The following is a 15,198-nucleotide window of genomic DNA, read 5'->3' as shown; positions in this document are numbered from 1 at the left end:
AAGACGGGCAGAGCATAGAAGCACATTCTGTGCTCCTGTCCTGCGGCAGGATGGAACTTCTCAGCCAGAATGAAGCTCCAGCCCTAAAGCACACGGACTAAGGACTAGGGAGCAGACACAGAAGGACCCGGCCCAAGGCTGGACCTTCAAGGAAGGCAGAGTCCATTCATCTGCGGTTGTATCCAGTGGTAGCTTTGCATTAATGGAAATCATTTGCGCTCATGCAAAGGCCCGGTGCCCCGATTTCTGCTGATCTTTCCTACCTACTGAAGTTCTCTGCACTTTATCCCACACTGTTACCAAGAGTCCCTGAACCCCAGGGGGCAGCTTTCTGAGACACAAAGTGTTTTCCATTAACACAAAGCCATTGCTTGGATACAACCGTGTTAGGTTTTCCTATGAATTATCTTCAGGTCCAAATCCCTCTGGGAATGTTGCACACAACCTCTGCATTTCTCCAGATCAGAGGTTGGGAGTTTCTGGATTATTCCCGAGGCATTTCCACTGGGCTCTCGCACAGGATTAAGCCCACACATGACATTTCTGAGGGCTGAAAGGCCCCCATTTTGGTGACGAAAGCTTCCACAAGCTCATCAGGGAAGTCATGTGGAGTCGGAGAGTCTTTCAGGACGGCCCGTTCAAAGCAACCCCTCAGGCGATCACACTTTGCTTCTTGACAAACCATGTCAGCCCATGTTTCACACACACCGCCCCCTAAAGCCTGCACTGCCCACTGGCACTAAAACCAGCAAGAGGCACTTCAAAAACAAGAACAAAGATTGGCATACTTGAGTAGTTTGGAGTTTTGGAAAAATTCCTCTTCGTACTCTTTAATAGATTCAATACTTTCGCAGCTATTTCCTAGAGGCAGCCAGGTTGGGGGGCAGGGGGAGAGGGCGGGAGGGAGAGAGGAAAAAAACAACACCACTCAGCACTGTCCAGCATACGCACTGTGCCTCCACCCGCTGGCCCAATGCAAAGCTAGGATTACCTTTTCCTGTGACGACTGCAAAATACCCAAGAGCCTTCATTGGAAAGAGCTTGCCTTCAATTATCTGCTGGATCTGTGAAAACGGGAAAGCAGCAAAGCTGATCTCGTAGGAATTCTCGGCTTTCCTTTACTCAAACAGTGAAACAAGATACAAAATAGGAAAGAGCGGTCGGAGGGGGGTGCGGGGGGTGGCATCTTAGCCTGACAAAAGCCATGAAAGCCGGTCCTGAATCAAGTTCAGGGGCTTAAAAAACCCTCTGCAACAGCCCAGCGCTGATGCCTGCTTTAACTATCTGCAGAGTGCTTTAAAAATAAGGAGTAGACTCTTTTGTAAAAGGAGCAATTATAACACTCTTACACATACAAAAACCTGGGAACTTTTAAATATTGGGCTATCTCCCAGGTAGCAACTTTTCTCATAAGCTATAACTGTTTTTATCAAAACAAAAAAATTCCTTCCAGTAGCACCTTAAAGACCAACTAAGTTAGTTCTTGGTATGAGCTTTCATGTGCATGCACACTTCTTCAGATATGTTTTCAGATATGTTTCAGATATGTTTTTATCAAAGAAAAAGAAACAGTTCCACATACACACTCCTGGGGGGTTGGGGGAGCCCATAAAAGTTTGCTGACTTCAGAAAACAAGCTTTCCTGGTGCCGCAGTCAGAGAAAAGCCTGGACAAAACCCTTGGCCTTCTCAGTTGTGGCCCCAACCCTCTGGGACTGCCCCCCCCCCCATGCTCAGCCCATTCAGAAGCAAGTGCAGTGGATTTTAAGCAGCTCCCAGAGACTCACCTGTCTGCAGGGGCCCTTTCTGGCTCCTGCATCACTGCAGTGATGTATTTTATGTCTGATGTAGAAGTAACTTTAAATTGTAATTTCATATGATTTTATGTAAACTACATAGGAATTCTAAGTATTAAGAATTATAACATGACTAGAGAGGAGATGCTGACTAATCATTAAGAAGAACTTTCTGACATTAAGAGCTGCTCAACAGTGGAACGGACTCCCTCAGAAGGTGGTGGACTCTTTTGAACAGAGGCTGGATGGCCATCGCTCACGGGTTGTTTAGCTGTGATTCCTGCTTTGCAGAAGTTTTGACTAGATGACCCTTGGAGTCCCTTTCTATAAATATTTTCGATCAATCAAATCAATCCGGAAACAAAAAGCAGAGTCACGCAGTGTCTGCAGAGCAAACCTGACACCTTTGAGAACTGAAGCCATTTAATGACTCCCAACAGCTCTGGGAATCAAGTTGTCAAAATACAGTGGTGCCTCGCAAGACGAAAATAATCTGTTCCGCGAGTCTCTTTGTCTAGCGGTTTTTTCGTCTTCCGAAGCAACCCTATTAGCAGCTTAGCGGATTAGTGCTATTAGCGGTTTAGCGGCTATTAAAGGCTTAGCGGCTAAAAGGCTATTAGCGGCTTAGAAAAAGGGGGGGGGGAGCGAAAAAAATCGCAAGACTTGCAAGACGTTTTCATCTTGCGAAGCAAGCCCATAGGGAAATTTGTCTTGCGAAGCACATCGAAAAACGGAAAACCATTTCGTCTAGCGGGTTTTTCGTCTTGCAAGGCATTCGTCTTGCGGGGCACCACTGTAAGAAGTTCCTTTGGGATCTTCCAGCAGAAGTTTCTCTTCTTGCCCTGCCCGGAGGCCCCGTCAGCATCTGCTGGACAAAATCATTCCTCCACACCCTCCTCTTCCTCACCCTGCTTGGACTGGCCACGTTTTTCTCGGCGAGGTCCACTTTTGTCAGAACAAAGATTGTCCTTTTGCCCTGAGGGTCCATTTGGCTGACCAAGTCGGTGACGATGCTGCGCTCGGCGTCCACAGACCCATCTGGAAACGAAGCAGATTGGCCATAACCTCGCAGAACATGCAAAGCGCTTTCAGCAACAAAGCAGGAGCTGAACAACTCATTTGAAGTCGAAATAAATAAAAAAATTGTCCAGTAGCACCTCAGAGACCAACTAAGTTTGTTCTGGGAATAAGCTTTCGTGTGCATGCACACTTCTTCAGATGCACTGAAACAGAAGTCACCAGACCCTTATACAGTGGCACCTCTGGATGCAAACGGGATCTGTTGTGGAGCCCTGTTTGCATCCAGAAGCGAACGCAACCTGCGTCTGTGCGTGCCGCATTTTGCTACTTCTGTGCATGATGTCATTTTGAGCGTCTGCACATGTGCAAACAGCGAGACCTGTAAGTAATGCATTCCCTTCCTTCCGGGTCACTGCGGAGCGCAACCCGAAAACGCTCAACCTGAAGCAACTTTAACCCAAGGTATGACTGTATATGAGGGACGCGGGTGGCGCTGTGGGTTAAACCACAGAGCCTAGGACTTGCCCATCAGAAGGTCAGCGGTTCGAATCCCCGCGATGGGGTGAGCTCCCATTGCTCAGTCCCTGCTCCTGCCAACCTAGCAGTTCGAAAGCACCTCAAAGTGCAAGTAGATAAATTATGACTGTATATAGTGGGAGGGTGGGGTGGGGTTTTTCTCAGAACGCTAGTAGGAGATGGGTGATAGGCTCAATGGGTATGGTAAACCTGTAAACAGTCTTTAACAGTCGTCAACAGGTTTACAAACTTTGTTGGTCTCTAAGGTGCTACTGGACAATTTTTAATTTTTTTAATTTATTTCGACTGCGTCAGACCAACACGGCTACCACCTGAATCGAAACTCATTTGAAGGTAAGAGCTATACCCAGAACATGCCCAGTGGCTCAACTTGGGGCCCCAGAAAGCACAACTGATTAACAGAGTCCCAAAGCCAGAAAAAAGAAGAGGCGGCCAGCTAATTCCATCCCTCTGCTCTGCCCTGCCCTCCACAACCCCAAAGAAGGAGCAGGCGTGGTCTGTGCTCACAAACAAGTCTCCCAAGAACCAGAGGGAATGACTGGTGACGTTGCAGGGATTTATTAGCCAAGACACAAGGACATTCCAGTTGCTCTCCGACCTCCTCCTTTACCTTGAATGCAAAGGATGATGGCGTTGGGATTCTGCATGTAGGCTTTGCTGATGCTGAAGATCGTCTCCTTTGTGTCTGGGGCCATCCCTGACGTCACCGTCTGGGGAAAGAGATCAGGAAGGGCAGGAAAAGAGCAACAGGTGGTGTCAAAGAACTGGGAGGAAGCAGATGGATCAGATATCCCTGGCAGGTGCATGCCCAGCTTTTTTAAAAACGCTATCCTTGGAAGGAGGTTCAACAACATCTCTCGGCAGCTGATTTCAAGAACTGCTCTCAAGTTCTTGAAGGCGGTAAGACCATAAGAGCGGCCCTAACATTATGATATGTATGTGAGAGAGAAAGTGTTATCTATAAATATGAGCCAAGCATTTCCCCACCTCCCTGTGGTTATTAGGAGAAATTGGGGGCAACCAGGCAGCGGATGATAGTGGAAGAACACATCTATAGTTTATAGTTTTTCAGTGTCCAGGACAGCTGTCTCCCAGCTCCATCTGGCACGCAGGCTGAGACCCTCCCTGCCCGCAGACTGTCTCACTAGAGTGGTGCATGCTCTAGTTATCTTCTGCTTGGACTTCTGCAACTAGAAGGTGACCCAGAAACTGCAACTAATCCAAAATGCAGCAGCTAGACTGGTGACTGGGAGCGGCCGCCAAGACCATATAACACTGGTCCTGAGAGACCTGCATTGGCTCCCAGGATGTTTCCAAGCACAATTCAAAGTGCTGGTGCTGACCTTTAATGCCCTAAACAGCCTCGGTCCTGTATACCTGAAGGAGCGTCTCCACCCCCATTGTTCAGTGCAGACACTGTGGTCCAGCTCTGAGGGCCTTCTGGCGGTTCCTTCACCACGAGAAGCAAAGTTACAGGGAACCAGGCAGAGGGCCTTCTCAGTGGTGGCGCCCATCCTGTAGAATGCCCTCCCATCAGATGTCAAGGAAAGAAACAACTATATGACTTTTAGAAGACGTTTGAAGGCAGCCCTGTTTAGGGAAGCTTTCAATATTTGATGAATCATTGTATTTTAATATTCTGCTGGAAGCTGCCCAGAGTGGCTGGGGAAACTCAGCCAGATGGGCGGGTTATATATATATATATAAATAAATAAATAAATAACTTATTATTATCATTACTACTACAAATAGTTATTATTATTTATTATTATTATTATTAAATCACAGTAATAAGGCTGGGAAAGGAGTGTATGGATGATAAAACAAATCATATCAAAACTAAACGCAAAAAAAATTGCAAAAAATTCCACCTCCCACCAACCTTCCTGTAAAGACATGTTCACTCTGCACCAAAATTCAGTTAACCACGTTGTCAGGTGGGTGATTCCAAAGTGAAGGTGCCACCACTGAGAAGCCCCTGCCTGAAGTCCCAGGTGGACCCAGGAGCCTGGGAAAAGTCCACTGCAGCCCATCTCAAAGGAACAGGGAGGATCAGAGGAGGAGAAAGAAGCATTGCCTACTCACGCTAATGACGCCCGGCAAATCCACCAGGACCATCCTTTGCAGGCCAGGACCCTTAACGCTGAGGGAGATGGTCTGCAGAAGGAAACAAGGAAGAGCGAGTTCCACGTCAGGGAGCCTCCTTTTAAAGAAAAATACTACGTAGAAAACAATGCTCAGGGCGCCCCACAAGCAAGTGCTGGATGGGGACCCAAGGGAGCTCTGGGACCAGCGGAAAGAAGTCAGCAGCCAGGCCTCACCTCAGTGCTGACGGTGCAGCCGTCACTCACGCTCTTCCTCATCCTGATCTCAATCTCATTCCTCAAGGCTGCCAGCTGTTGAAGCACAATCAGAGGTCACAACCAGAAACCAGGCACAGCGAGGAAATTTAAGGACTATTTGAATAAATGTTGTAATATAAAAAATTAGAAATTACTTGAAAGAAACAAATAGGCCTAGGATTAAACTAAATTATAATTAAATAAATGGGATTTAGAATGTTAAGAAAAGTGAATAAGATGGACTATAATTGGAAATTGTTTTAGTTTAATAATGATATTGGAAAGCTGTTACTTTTAACTACAAGGAAACTCAGAAGGGAGGGACTTGAGGAAGTCAACCAAGATGTTTAAAAGGTTGGATTTGTGAAGAATTAAGTTTGATGTTATTGTTTATCTGTTTATTGTTCCTTCCCACCCCCCTTCTTTCTTTCTGTTTTTGTGTATCATTCTGCTTTGTGGTTTGTGTTATCATTGTGGAAAATCTATAAAAATTTATAGATAAAAATCTATAAAAATTTATAGATAAAAATCTATTAAAAAAAGAAAGAAAGAAACCAGGCACAGCCCCGTTTCAACAGGTGTCCAGTTCTGTTTTCTTCATTTTAACAGGGAAAGGAACGTTCAAGACACATGTCTGTCTCGCCCCCAATGAAAGTGATCAGGTGTACAATGCAAACGATTTCCACGGCTGCAAAATGTTCTTTCTTCCAACTTACATCCTCCTCCTTGGTCAGATCAAACTCTCGAGAGCTGTCCTTGAACATGGCCACGTGGTGGGGACCTTCACTGAGGGTGACCTAGTGGACCGAGGGGAGAAACAGCAGCAGGCAGCAATTAAAGCAAAAACCCTTGGAGCAAGTTTCACGAGAGCCACACAAGGAGGGGGACGGATGCCTTTTTGTGCCTCCAACACTTGCTAAATTCAGTGTTCTCACCTTAACGGGCGAACGAGTCATCATTTCCCCAGAGCCTCGAGGGAAGATCCGGGCTTGAGCGATCATCTCCAGCACACTGGTTTTTCCAGCGCTCTGATCTCCAACCACTACAACCTTGAAGGGAAACATTCAAATCACCAGCTTTTAACCGAAACTCATGCGCCAGCCACCCTCGACCCGTGACAAAGCGCACTTTTTACCAGGCTACTCCAGATTATATATCAGGAATTGGCTTCCTTAGTTGTTCTGTACCTATGGGACCGCCTCTCCTGGTCTGCCCCGCGGAGGACCTTAAGGTCCACAAATAACAACACTTTGGAGGTCCCAAGCCTCAAGGAGGTGAGATTGGTCTCAACTAGGGCCAGGGCCTTTTCAGTACTGGCCCCAACTTGGTGGAATGCTCTGTCCCAAGAGACTAGGGCCCTGCAGGACTTGACATCTTTCCACAGGGCCTGCAAGACAGAGTTGTTCCACCTGGCCTTTGGTTTGGACTCGGTCTGACCCTTATGTTTCCCTCCCCTTATGGTCTTGTTTTATCAGCTACTTTAAAATGAGGCTGCATTTTAAATTGCATTTTAACCTGCATTTTAAGTTGGGGTTCCCCCCTCTCTTTCCCCCCATTATGTTTTTACTATGATTTTATTGGTGTTAGCTGCCCTGAGCCCAGCTATGGCCGGGGAGGGCGGGGTATAAATAAAATTTGTTGTTGTTGTTGTTGTTGTTGTTGTTGTTGTTGGGGAAAAGCTTTTCAGAAGATAAATTCAGAAGATCCCATTGTATTTATTTAAAGAAAACGTAGAAACTAGTTACTTTTTACTTAAGATGTCCCCAAATCAAGCAAAACGTTGCCTATCTACTGTTAAAAAACAACACCACGTGTGGTTGAACTGGAGGGCATTAAGCTATGCCAGTCTTTACTGCAAATGTGAAATGGCTGAACACTGATCGCTCACTTACCCGAGGTAAATGATCATGGGTATTGTAGCTGGCATCGTAATCTGACAGAGTATCCAGGACTTCAGAATACATGTCAATCAAAGATTTCTAAGAAAGAACAAGAGAATGAATGAAAGAAAGCTAATTTGAACTGTGCCCAAAGGATCAGAAAGACTTCTGGAAGCACCGAAAACCAAGTGTCTGTTTGCTCTCCTATCTCTGCAGCTTAATCATAGAATCATAGAATCATAGAATTGGAAGAGACCACAAGGGCCATCGAGTCCAACCCCCTGCCAAGCAGGAAACACCTAATCTAGGAGACCAATAATGGCAGAGCAGGCTGTGTCTTACACTGGAACCAGGATAGGCCATCAGGATAGGATCCCAGAATGCAAACTGGCATTTCCCTTCAGAAGAAGCACCAATCACTCAAGGAAATGGCTTCATTTTTTTAGTAACCAAAACTACTGCTGAAAGGGGCAAGCACAGATGAGCAAAGATGGAAGAGAAGGCCCGGCAATGGGGAAACTGGGGAAGTTTTGTGCAAGTTTTGCATTCGGGGTGGGGGGGGGGATACCTTCAGCTTCCTCTGGTGGATGCCTTTGTCATCTTTCTGCAAGACAATCTTCCTGAGCTCTTTGTTCTCCTTCTCTAAACGCTCAAGCATCCGTTGATATTTCAACTGCAAAACAATAATGAAACTTTGAAAACTGGGGGGTGGGGGGGTCAGGGTAAGAGGGGAGCATGAAGGCAAAGAAAGGAGACTCAGTGCTAACAGGGCCCTGCTCTCTTGGACCAAATCTGCCCTAGCAGCATAGTTACATCACCACCATCATAAATAAATGAATTGCCTAATGGACTCTGACCTAATGAAATGTAATAGAACACATTTGAACCAACTGATGAAATTCAACAGAAAGCGTTGCATCCTTGGCTGAATTCATAAGCTCAGTCACTTAAGGAAGGATTCTGACTGAATTCAGCAGAAAATTGGGCAGTGATGTAAGAGGCTGATAGAACCAAATAGAAAAAAAATTGAAAAGATTTGGGAAGGTCTTTTTAACTTGAATAATGGAATTTGCACACTCGCACAACATCATTCGGAGTCTGAAACGTCTCTTCTCTCAGGTTGCATCCCCATGAATGACACAAACAGGTGTCTGTGATCGGCCACCCACAGAGTTGCGCTGTTCACCTTTTGTTTGTTTCGCTTTTAAATAGTATAGCCCCGCCCCTGCCCTTCAATATGGAGCCTGGTCGACATCAAAGCTCTGGAAGTTAATGAATTTGCAGCGAGTCAGACCCAATTCCTTTGCCCCGTGTGAATTGTGGCTGTAAGACCGGCCAGGCCGCCCTACCTGAGTGCGCAGGAGTTCTTCTTGCAGCTGATCTACCTTTTCTTTGTCAGAAACCTGCAAGAGGCACAAGCATAAATGTCTTGGGCTTATTTTATGTTCAGGAGACAAAGAAAGAACCTCCAATCAAGTTCTCTTTGTCAAAGCGACAGAGAAAGAAACTCAGGCATCTCTTTAATTCACGCAACTTGAGATAATGGCTGGTACACTCACTCACCCCTTTAAAAAGAAAAGTCAACACTTCTGACTATCACCTTACAACCCCATAACGTTACTTGGCAAGGCAGCCTCAGGTGCAGTCTTCGTTAAATCGTCATTCTAGAAGCCCCCAAGCGCAGGGTTATTTGCTGAAGCCCCTTGGAACTTGGCGGGTCTCGTATGTGCGCTGATGCCCAGCGGTGGGAGGCATGTGCCAGGATAAGTAAAGACCCTGGAGTTTGGGAAGGAGCCCTCGCTTAGCTGCCAGGCTTTGCTCCATGTACTTCACAGCCCACTAATGCCCCAGGGTCAACTGGGTCTTGCAGTGAACTGTTCCAGTGTGGCAAAGCCTTCTGTTCTACTCCACATATGCAAAGAGATTTCTAGAGCTGGTTTTTATTTAAAAAAAGGAAGTCCTGTTTTTGCTCTGGCTCCAGAAATGGCGGTCTAGGCCACAAACAACTTTGCTGTCCAGAAAAAGCAGGAGGACATTCAAGATGGGAAAGTGCCAGATTTGAAACATCCCAGCTGCCACCCAGCACAGGAGGACAGAGAAAGGACACTGATGTGAGTGGCTGTGGCTCCCACAAAGGGATGCTGGACATAGCTAGCGACACGCTTCCCTGCAGATGGGCTGGAGGCCCAGCCACTCATCTCAAAGAAGGCCAACACTTGCCAGCAGGCCTCTAGGGCTGGGCATTCTCCCAAGGGGCAGCCAGAAGTCCTACTTTGAAACAGGAAGCAACTTATAATACGCTTTGAGCATGTAAAAGGTCCGGTTTTAATGACCAAGAAGAAACAAAAGACATAACAGCTTCCACTGGCAACTAATAGGCTTGCCTGAGCACCCTCAAACAAACCCAGAATGGGTGAATTCCCTGCTTCAAGAACTGTGTTTGTTAGGTGCATGAGAAAACTAACTGCCTAGTGAAAACTTGCATGTTTCATTTGCTCTCACATAATCTCTCTCTCATGCACACATGCATGGGCACACCTCTGTGCATGAATGATCTTTTCTTTTGGGGGGAGCTCCTTTTCCCTTTGGAATCTGAACACAAAGCAGAGGTGGGCTCACACTGCCTTTTATTGTGACCCTGGAGCTTTCGCTTTGTGTGTGTTCCATGAAGGGACCTGACTTTTGTTTGACAACTTCTGAGAGAAGGAGCTGGAATCCTCCCATTCTAACTTATTTGCCAAACGCTGCAGGTGATAAAAGAAGCAGGCACACACGCCCCAGGGAGGCCGGTGATGCACGTTTTTAGATTCTCAGGATGGAGGCAGTTGATCGTTCTTTATGAAAGCAAGGAAAGAAGCAGCCACTGACACGCCCATCCGACGTGTCATCTATTATCTAAATAGCAAAGGCTGGGGAGGGAAGCGGAGGTGTCTGGGGGCCCCGGGAGCAAAGAGCAGGGGAATGACACACAGCACAGGGGCCAACTGCAAGATCCTGCTCGTTCCATCGCTGCTTGTGCAGGACACGTGCTTTGTGCCTTGTGGCTGCTGTCACATTTTCAGTAGCTCCTGCCAACCCCATGGGCAGGCTGGCCACAATCCACGGCTCTGCAGGGCACTCTGGCACACGCAGACCTCTGCGCAACGGAGAACGTTTCTCCGTGCTGAAGCCAGAGCCAGCTTTGTACACACAGCGGGACATGCAAAGCTGTTCCCAACAGTCGAGCGAAAAGGGCAGCACTCTCTCCCTGCACAGAAGCCAAGGAAAAGCCTGAGCAGACGCCACTATATGGCAGCAGGGAACAAGCAGGCTTCTGAGGCACTGATCCAAAAGCAAGCAAGCCTAGGCGCTCCTGGTTTCTGAAGACATTTCTGCTTCTGGCAGATCCCCATTTCTACAGCTGCTCCTCGACTTCACAGGATTTGGTCCCCGCTCACAAATAGCATCCGAGGGGGCTCCAGGGAAAAGTCATAATACCTGTGTGTTGTGTCTATCATGGGCTCTGTTTCATGGGCCCATCGCTCAAATTTGCAGTCCCACAAGCAGAGGAGTTATGTCCCACACTGGTCATATAAACCAGCCAGCCCATTTCAGCCCCTACTGAAAAGCTGCCCTAAGCAATTTCCCTATTCAAAATTATGACCAAGCAGAGTGTGAGGAGGAGAGCTGTGCTGGATCGGACCAAAAAGGGTCTCTCTTACTTCCAGCAGGGGCCAACCAGGTGCTTCCAGGGAGCTCATAAAGGCATCCACCCTCCCCTTTGTTTCCAGCGCTGGGGATTCAGAGAGAGAGAGAGAGGCAGGGATCGTCCCCTTGATAGAGCCATTTGACAATGGGTGGCCCTCCCTCTGCCAGGGGTGCTGTGGCTGGGATTCCTGCACTGCACAAGAAGGGTGGATTTGATTTAAATCACTAGTCAGTAAGACTTGATTTATATCATTTTTTTACAGACTCATTCTCGCTGGTATAATCTTAATATTTACAACCAGATGAAGGTTTCATTTCTGGAATAATAAATTTTCAGAGTAGTTTTTACAATTATACCAAAAAGTACTGATTTGATTATGCTATTAGAAATCCATAGACAGATAATTATTAAATTACTGTGAGGTTTAATAAGTTAACTGTTTATATTTGGACAACTTTTCTGCTGTATGTTACTGGAAGGAGAAAATTAATCCTTTCAATAACAATTTAAACAATTTATTTAACTAAAACAATAACATTATAGCATATGTATCCATATTTGTTAACTGATATGGTTAAACAATTAAAAAAACACACAACTTAGACTGAGTTTTAGCACACACGAAAAACTTAAACCAATCCTTATTTCCTGATGAATAGCCTTTGGACTATAATGTAACTTCAGAAGAAAACTACCGGTAACTTTAGCAAGGTTTTTCCTCCAAAAGCATTTTATTTTAAAAATCTGATTAAAAAATAAAATTTAAAAAATCAAATTTTAAAAAAAATAATCATTGATTTTTATCCATCCTGCGGCCGAGGTTGGGCTAGATGACCCTCCGCGTCCCTTTCAGCTCTATGAGGCTATGAATATTCAGCTAAAAGTTAGTAGAACAAGTTAGTGGGGTTCCAGAAACAAAATTAAGTGCAGATCTTTCCCACGACGAACATCAGTTTTGATCACAGCATTAAAACCCCAGAAATCGCCATGCTGAAAGACAGTGCGATGAGAAAACTTTCACAGACAAGGAACTGCTGCAAGATCGCTGCCAGGGCCCACAACCAGAGTCGAATCAAGGATTCATTGGTTGGTATCAAATCACAGCGTCCGATGGGGATGGATTGGATTAGATTAGAACTGGTTTTTGGGGAGGGGGGAGTGAGAGAAGAATTGCACAGCACCCCCCGTGCCTTTCAGTCATCACCTTTCGCTTCTGCTGGGAGGAGCCTGGGCCCAATTGGTCAGTGGCTCTGCGCGCCTCCTCCTCTTCGTGCTGCTGGATTTGCTGCTGCAAGAGAATGAGCTCGCCCAGGAGACCCTGCCGCAAGTTTACAACGAGGAGGAGAAGGGAGAAAAATATGGAGGTGAGGGGAGCGATAATGGTCAACCAAAGGGTGCAACACAAAGGCAGGCGGGGGCACGGAAAAGGGGGGGGGGCTCACACAGACACAAGAAGAGAGGAACAGAAATCAAGGCGCCACAGCCGCTGCTTCCTAGGGACATTTAGGGGCCCCTCCAGACGTCTTTTTTATTGTGCATCCATGATGATTCACGCTCACGATGCTATCAGGGAGGTTATACTGTTTCAGCTGCAACCGGCGCCTATCCTGCAGTTTGCTGCGAAAAATGTCCTATTACTGCATCCACAACGTGCAGCTGCAAACGCCCACAGTGAAAGAGCAGTCTGAGGAGGCCCTCAGAATTAAAGTTAAAGATGTTTTAAACAGTGTTGTCAAGACACAGGTGCTTTGAAGGGACAACTGTCACTGGAATGTAGGAAGCCTGCTGCCTTGTGCCAACTCTGAGCATTGGTCCATCTAGCTTAGTATTGTCTACACAGACTGGCAGCAGCTCTCCAGGGTTTGAGGCAGAGGAGACACCCAGCCAGAACTGGAGATGCCAGAGATTGGACCTGGGAGCTTCCTCAGGCCAGGCAGACGCTCTACCCCTGAGCTCCAGCCTGTCCCCTTGTCCCCAGGGCTGCTTAGGGAAATAGGCAACATCCAAGCCAAAAGAAAATGGGCGTTGTCTGAAGAGCTTTTTAAAACCCCAGAAGCCAAGAAGCTGTGGAATAACAAGGAAAGCGAATCCTTTCTTACTTGGGAAGATCATGCCTTCAGCATGAAACTGAAATACACACATCAGTATATCAATTCAGCTATGCCACAGATGTGTACAAATGCAACTGAACAACTGACCCAATATTGCGAAAAAGTAGTAATAATTTCATTTCTCTGAACTCTCTTAAACAGCCCCATGGCTAGAAAACGACTTCAGGGTGGGGACACAGCACACACATGCACAGAGACAAGAAGGCGCACATGAACTCAAAATGCACTCTCCTGGGAGATGCATTTTGCAAACACAAACACAACAGGCCTGGAACGAGAAGCCTTAAGAAACAAAGCTCACAGATCCTTGCTATACTCCAAAAAAAAGGTCAGTCGTGTTAGCAGTCTTCTACAACAAAGTGGCTCTGTATCTTGGCGACTGCTCTGAACGAGAAGCTGCCTTCCATCAGGACACCCTTGTTGACGAAAAATAAGCCAAATGTCACAGCACCAGACTGTTTCGTGCATGGCCCTTTTGCCAAACGCCATCACTGGCGACCGCTGGCATCGGGAGCAGATCCTGGAACAGCCTCCGATTCACTGGGCGGAAGGGGAGGGACAAGCTCAAAGGAAGCGGAGTGACTTGGGTGGGTGGGCAGAGTCAAGGCTGCGTGTTTGTTCAAAGGACGCAGGTCAGTTAAGCAGCCTCTCGTAAGATGCCAAGGGTTCCATTGAGGTGAATGTGCTATTCTTTTTTAAGCCATATATGAACTGCCTCCAGCCATATACAGTGGTGCCTTGCAAGACGAAATTAATTCGTTCCGCAAGTTTCTTCTTCTTGCGAGTTTTTCGTCTTGCGATGCACGGTTTCCCATAGTAATGCATTGAAAATCAATTAATGCGTTCCTAGGGAAACCGACTTCAGACCAGGTCCGGGGACAGTCTTCTGAAGGCTGGGGGGGGGGGGACAAGGGCTTTTCTTCCCACCCCCAGTATTTTAAAAAACCCCAGGACAGCGGAGGGCTTCTCCGCTGTCCGGGGCGATCTTAAAATGCTGGCGGGCGGCATTTTAAAATCGCCCCGGGACAGCGGAGGACTTCTCCGCTGTCCGGGGCCATTTAAAAGCCCCTGGGAAGGCAGGCAGGGGGGACAAAGACTTTTGCCCCCCGCCAGCCTTCAGAAGAGGTCCTGGACCTCTTCTGAAGGCTGGCGGGGGCGAAAGTCTTTGCTCCCCCCACCTGCCTTCAAAAGCTGTCCGGCCAAGGCTTCGCGGACCTCTGCCGGCATGCCGAAGCCTGCGCGCGCTGACATCAGCGCGCGCAGGCTTCGCGGAGCGCTCCGCCAGCAGCGGCAGCGCTGCCGCTGCTGGCGGAGACTTGCCCGCATGCCGAAGCCTGCACGCGCTGACATCAGCGCGCCCAGGCTTCGCGGAGCGCTCCGCCAGCAGCGGCAGCGCTGCCGCTGCTGGCGGAGACTTGCCCGCAGGCCGAAGCCTGCGCGCGCTGACATCAGCGCGCCCAGGCTTCGCAGACCTCTCCTGCCTTCAAAAGCCGTCCGGGATAGCGGGAAGCGCTTCCCTGCTATCCCGGACTGCTTTTAAAATGCTGGCGCTGGGGAGCAAAGCCTTTCGGCCCCCGCCAGCCTTCCTGGACCTCTTCTGAAGGCCGGAGGGGGGGGGAAAGGCTTTGCTCCCCACCGCTAGCATTTAAAAGAGGTCCCCGGAGATTTCCCTATGGGCTTTCGTCTTGCGAAGCAAGCCCATAGGGAAATTCGTTTTGCGAAGCGCCTCCAAAATGGAAAACCCTTTCGTCTAGCGGGTTTTCCGTCTTGCGAGGCGTTCGTCTTGCGGGGTACCACTGTATAGCATCTCAGAGTCCAGCTCAAA

General features: G+C 47.6%; 1 protein-coding gene across 8 annotated transcripts in view; it reads right to left on the bottom strand.

Moving 5' to 3' along the window:
- Nucleotides 1-15,198, bottom strand: part of OPA1 (OPA1 mitochondrial dynamin like GTPase) — a 55,310-nt gene that overhangs the window by 27,303 nt on the left and 12,809 nt on the right. For 4 of the 8 annotated variants that reach the window (XM_083503972.1, XM_083503971.1, XM_083503970.1 and 1 more), the window contains 12 exons: nucleotides 12,467-12,580; nucleotides 8,924-8,977; nucleotides 8,143-8,247; nucleotides 7,587-7,673; nucleotides 6,630-6,743; nucleotides 6,411-6,491; nucleotides 5,674-5,748; nucleotides 5,438-5,509; nucleotides 3,963-4,062; nucleotides 2,703-2,833; nucleotides 992-1,064; nucleotides 789-861 (listed from right to left, as the gene is read on the bottom strand). In XM_083503972.1, coding sequence (XP_083360098.1) covers nucleotides 789-861; nucleotides 992-1,064; nucleotides 2,703-2,833; nucleotides 3,963-4,062; nucleotides 5,438-5,509; nucleotides 5,674-5,748; nucleotides 6,411-6,491; nucleotides 6,630-6,743; nucleotides 7,587-7,673; nucleotides 8,143-8,247; nucleotides 8,924-8,977; nucleotides 12,467-12,580 — 1,079 coding nt within the window. The remainder of the gene's footprint in view (nucleotides 1-788; nucleotides 862-991; nucleotides 1,065-2,702; nucleotides 2,834-3,962; nucleotides 4,063-5,437; nucleotides 5,510-5,673; nucleotides 5,749-6,410; nucleotides 6,492-6,629; nucleotides 6,744-7,586; nucleotides 7,674-8,142; nucleotides 8,248-8,923; nucleotides 8,978-12,466; nucleotides 12,581-15,198) is intronic. The other 4 variants (XM_083503974.1, XM_083503976.1, XM_083503975.1 and 1 more) reach the window with 1 other exon arrangement.

This window comes from Podarcis liolepis (genome assembly GCF_965112155.1).
Source record: "Podarcis liolepis genome assembly, chromosome: 5".
NCBI lineage: Eukaryota > Metazoa > Chordata > Lepidosauria > Squamata > Lacertidae > Podarcis > Podarcis liolepis.
This window is presented reverse-complemented; position numbering and strand designations above follow the sequence as displayed.